The 5742-nt window shown below is 42.6% G+C and overlaps 1 protein-coding gene across 1 annotated transcript; it reads right to left on the reverse strand.

Moving 5' to 3' along the window:
• Positions 1 to 3848: 3848 nt before the first annotated feature.
• LOC124509168 (centromere protein V-like protein 3) lies at positions 3849 to 4637 on the reverse strand. The gene has a single exon (XM_047075737.1). The coding sequence runs from the start codon at positions 4635 to 4637 to the stop codon at positions 3849 to 3851; it is 789 nt and encodes a 262-aa protein (XP_046931693.1).
• Between the last annotated feature and the right edge of the window lie 1105 nt (positions 4638 to 5742).

Genomic DNA, 5742 nt, shown 5'->3' on the forward strand with positions numbered 1-5742 from the left:
ATATTGTGAATTAAGTCATACACTAATTGAACATAAACAATACTTGAACTATTAAATAAATATAAACATCTGAATGAAGCATAAACAGCTACCTAAAAGCTCACTGTGGAAAGACTCCATTTTCCCAAAGGATACAAAAATACCTATTTGAAGGTACCCACGCACCCCAATGTTTATAGCAGTATTATCAATATTATAAATAATACCCAAATACCCAAATTGTGGAGAGAGTCCAAGTGTCCAGATGTGATAGATGGATAAAGTATACACACACACACACACACACACACACACACACACAGGAATATTATTCAGCCATAAAAAAGAATGAAACCTTACCATTTGCAATGATGTAAATGGAGCTAGAGTGTATTATGATAAGCAAAATAAATCAGTTAGAGAGAGATAAATACTATATGATTTCACTCATGTATGGAATTTAAGGAACAGATGAACATAGGGGAAGGAAAAAAAAGAGAGGGAGGTAAACCATAAGAGATTCTTAACTATAGAGAACAAACTGAGGGCTGCTAGAGGGGTGTTGGGTGGGAGATGGACTAAATGAGTGATGGGTATTAAGGAGGGCACTTGTGATGAGCACTGGGTGTTACATGTAAGTGAATTCTACTTTTGAAACCAATATTACATTATATGTTAAATAACCAGAATTTTTTTAATATGAAATTTATTGTCAAATTTGTTTCCATACAACACCCAGTGCTCATCCCAACAGGTGCCCTCCTCAATGCCCATCACCCACTTTCCCCTCCCTCCCACCCCCCATCAGCCCTCAGCTTGTTCTCGGTTATTAAGAGTCTCCTATGGTTTGCCTCCTTCCTTCTCTGTAACTTATTTCCCCTTCCCGTCCCCCATGGTCTTCTGTTAAGTTTCTCAGGATCCACATAAGAGTAAAAACAGATGGTATCGGTCTTTCTCTGTATGACTTATTTCACATAGTATAACACTCTCCAGTTCCATCCACGTTGCTACAAAAGGCCATATTTCATTCTTTCTCATTGCCAAGTAGTATTCCATTGTGTATATAAACCACAATTTCTTTATGCATTCATCAGTTGATGGGCATTTAGTCTCTTTACATAGTTTGGCTATTGTTGAAAGTGCTGCTATAAACATTGGGGTACAAGTGACCCTATGCATCAGTACTCCTGTATCCCTTGGGTAAATTCCTAGCAGTGCGATGGCTGGGTCATAGGGTAGATCTATTTTTAATTTTTTGAGGAACCTCCAAACTGTTTTCCAGAGCAGCTGCACCAGTTTGCATTCCCACCAACAGTGAAAGAGGGTTCCCATTTCTCCACATCCTCTCCAACATCTATAGTCTCCTGATTTGTTCATTTTAGCCACTCTGACTGGCATGAGGTGGTATCTGAGTGTGGTTTTGATTTGTATTTCCCTGATGAGGAGCGACATTGAGCATCTTTTCATGTGCCTGTTGGCCATCTGGATGTCTTCTTTAGAGAAGTGTCTATTCATGTTTTATGCAAGGGAATTAAAAGAAAAAATGAACTATTGGGACCTCATGAAGACCAGAATTAAAAAAAAAAAAAAAACTTGAAACATGAAAAAAAAAAAGAGAAAGACTGTATTTACCAAAGATGACCACAACAATATCTCCCATCTCTCATGCTTTTATAAAAGTTGCTATCTTCCCCAATATGAAATGAAGTCTATGCCCTTAGTTGACTCTGGAAGGGCTTGTGACTCACTTATAATTAACAGAGCATTACAGAAGTAATGTGACATGACTTCTGAGCCTTGGTCATAAAAAGTGATACCACTACCATGTTGCTTACAGAAACACTCTTGTTTGGAACCTGAGTCATGAGGTATGAAGCCTGAGTACTGCGAGGCCTGCCATGTTGTGAGGAAACCAAATTACACAGTGAGGTAACATGTAGGCACTCTACTTGTCAATTTTAGTCTTCCAGACTTCTCAATACCTGTGCCAGTCATGCAAATAATTGAGTCTTCAGATGGCTCCAGCCCCCAGCCATTCAGTTTTTTTTTCACACTGAGGCGACAGACATCATGTGAAAGAAGTCATATCCACTGTGTGCTTTTTCAGAATTTCTTACTCTGATACTCCATGCATATAATAAAATGGTTATTATTTTATGGACTAAGTCTGGAGCAGTTTGTTTTATACCAAAGTAACAGGAACACATAACATGTTTCCCACTTAAATCACAAAGCCATCCCTCCTCTGTAGAATTAAGGCCTAATCTGATCCTTGCTTAATTATTCCCTTGCATTCCTTTATAGTTTTCTTCCACCATATATAGACCCTAAAAATATAGTTTACTATCACCTGTCTTTTTAAATAATTTTATACATGCAATTACACTGTATATATCAGTCTTATTCCTTCAATAAAATTTGTATATCTCTGATTTGATTTTGTGTCTCACACTTAGAGAAAATCCTTATTTCCTCTCAATTTTTCTGAGTACCTCACTGTTGCCCTCCACTTTATCTCCTGTTGATTTCTTTCTGGGTGTATGATTTTCATATATTTCTATCCTAATTACTTTCCCTAGTATCATACTGTCTTCTGATCTTAAACATTAAGCCAGTGTGAGATGGTATACCTATCATGGCTAAATCTCAGCTATCTGAAGATGCTCCTATATTATGGGGTGACTTGATAGGAGGACATTTTGAGATTTAAAGTCAATGGAAAAGAGAAAACAAGCATTCACTGACTTAATAAGCACAAAGTACTATGCTAACCCTGAAAATGACATATCTGTTAGCTGTTAGCGTTAATTACAGAAGATAAAATTCAGGAATACAGACCTTAAGCAACTCCACATGTTATCTACGTATTAGGTAGCAGTGGATTCAAACATAGTCTTTCCAGGAGGTTGAATCTGTAACACTCTACTATTTTCCTTCTCAAAAATTTAGGGGATCTGGAGAATTTTTGGCCACTACAGAAACAAAAGGCACCACCATCTTCTCAAAAAATAAGACCAAATACCTTCAACAGCCAACGCTTCTCCTAGACAAGCCCTGCTGCAAATATAAATCAAACAACATAATCTCATTTTAAAAAGTATTTACTAAATTCTCAATACTTAACACACGTACAAGACAGGAATTTCAAAACATCAAAGAAGGCATACATAGTGTCTCCCCATCCCCCTTCCCAGAGGCAGTTTCTAAAACAAAACCAAGCAAAATGGCAACATCATTTGAAAACATAGGTGCAATGAGGTATGTAACACTAATGAACCTTAAACCTACTATATACAAATACATTAAATAAACACTGTGACCGAAAATAACGCACATCTCTAAGTAGCGAAAACGTGAGTGCGTACCTAACACACACACACACGCACACAGATAATCAACAGAAAACGTCCTCGTAAAGGTCTACAAAAGTGTTTAGATACAGTGAGTGGTCTCACATGCCAGATGCGACCATTAAAACAATCTTGCTCACAATAGCACCATAACGGTACAGTACATATGAATAATCTGAAAATGATCTGTGAAAACTGTAGGAAGAATAATACAACTGAGTGTTATGCAAGGCGACCTGCAAAGGTAGAGACACTGCTTGCTGACTGGATTGGAAGATTAGGGCTGTTCACAGACACATGTGTGCTCAGTTTTTTGATTATAAGCAAGCCCGTTGAAACACACTGAGAGGGAAGGGGTGGAAGCTTGGCGCGACATCACGGGTTCCCCAGTCCAGAAACCGACCTCTTTCATACAGTAATTCCTTCACAAGCACTGAGGTGGCCCCCTCGAAGGGCACCGGGCACGTTTCAGGCGGGTGGCGGCCCCAGTCACTGCTCCTCTACAGGAGAGGCAGGGGCTCACTCGGGAGACGCGTTCTGGATGGCCTTGAGCTCCTTCGTGGCCTCCTCCCCCCAGTTGCCACCGTCGACCTCCTCGATGACCACACTGCGCACGGTGCCCGCGTCCAGGCAGTGCGGGGCGACGCCGTAAACCCCGGGGTCAGAGACAGACGCGTGGAAACTCTGCACCCCGCACCTGCTGCAGAAGCTGTGCAGCGCCGGGTGCGTGTGGGATCGGTACGTGACGATGCTCTCGGCGCCCAGCAGGAGAGTGAAGCGCGAGGCCGGGACGAGGAAGTGCCGGTGCTGCTTCTTCCTGCACAGCCTGCAGCTGCAATCCACCACGCGCAGGTCTGCGGGGGCCCAGACGGCGAAGCGGACCGCGCCGCAGTGGCAGCCGCCGGTGTGGTACACCAGGCCCGGGTACTCGAAGGTGTCCAGCAGGAACTTGGCGGCGCCCTCGCAGCTGAGGCCCCGCCGCTTCCTGAACGTCTCCCAGCGTTCCCGCTGAGCGCCCAGGTCCATCTCGCCCGGGGACGCGGCGGGCGCCGGCGGCTTCGGGGCTGGTAGCGGGCCTCCGGAGGCTGCCTCCCGGGCTCGCCGCCACCAGCGCTTCCGCCGCAACCTTGCGGAATCCCGCCGGGCGGCCGCCGGCTTCCTCCCCGCCGCGTGGCTCCCCACGCGGACTTGGAAAGGGGGGCGCCGCGCGCCCATGACCGCGATGGCTGCGCAGGCTTCGGCGGGATCCCCGGGCCGTTTTTGCCCCTGCAGCTGCTGGGTGTTTGCGCCGTTTCTCACTCTGCCCATGGCGCCTGCAGCCTTTCAAGCGCGTGCCCACTGCCCCTCGTTTCCTAGTAAGTTACCGAGCAGCCTCATTGCATCAGCCTGATTGGCCACTTGTTGAATATGATGTAGAGACCCTTCCTTTGACCCTATCAAAACAGCCTTTACTGGCCTGAATTTCAGTCAAAGGCAATTATTGACTGAGCACCTGCTGGGCACCAGGTACTGTACTGGACTCTGAGGATATAGAGATGCATTAGGCTCTCTAAAGCACCTACAATCTTTTAGGGTCAGTTATACAAAAATATAAAAACCAAAATAGTGTGGTGCTTGCTCTGGCAGAGGTAGGAACAGAGGTCTCTGGAAGGCAGAGAAAGATCCATACTTACAGGAGGGGTGGATTGGAGGGATCAAAAAAGACTCCTCCTGGAGGATTGATTCTTTTATTGTTATGTATGCTTTATTTTGATCTCTGCTAACTTTCTCTGTGATGAAGTCTACTTTATGTAATTAAAACAGCTACAACTGGTTTTTAATTAATGTTTGCATGATATGACATTTTCCATTCTTTTTACATTTAATTTACCTATATTATCGAAATTGAAGTGATTTTCATATAAACGTTGTATGCTTAGTTGTGTGTCTTCCAGATACTGCTAATCTATTTTAATTAACAGTCAATTTAAATTTTGGTAAGTATTGATATGCTAGTGTTTATGTCTACCAATTTATTTTTTTTTCTTTTGTTTTCTGTATATCTCATTCAACTGTTCCTCCTTTCTTGCCTTTCTATGCCTTACTTTAAACACTACAGGATTACATCTTGATTTTTTTTATAGTATTTTTGAGTGTTTTGCTTTGTAAGGTTTTCTCATTGGTTGATCTGAGATTTACAATATACATATGTGACTTACCACAGTCTACTGATAGAAGCTTCATCATTTCCACTGAAATGTGGAAACCTCACTCCAATTTAGGTCCCTTTACTTTTCCTACTGTTAAACAAAATTGCCTAGATTATCAGATGCTTTTATGATTTTTTTGTTTTAATCATGTGATGTGATTTCTCCAACTCATGAGCTTATTATATGTCGCATATGTATGTTCTTTCTACTACACTTTCTTTCTG

This window comes from Lynx rufus, unplaced genomic scaffold, assembly GCF_022079265.1.
Source record: "Lynx rufus isolate CCGP_SWC_20201006 ecotype Redwood Valley unplaced genomic scaffold, mLynRuf1.p SCAF_14, whole genome shotgun sequence".
NCBI classification, from domain to species: Eukaryota; Metazoa; Chordata; class Mammalia; order Carnivora; family Felidae; genus Lynx; species Lynx rufus.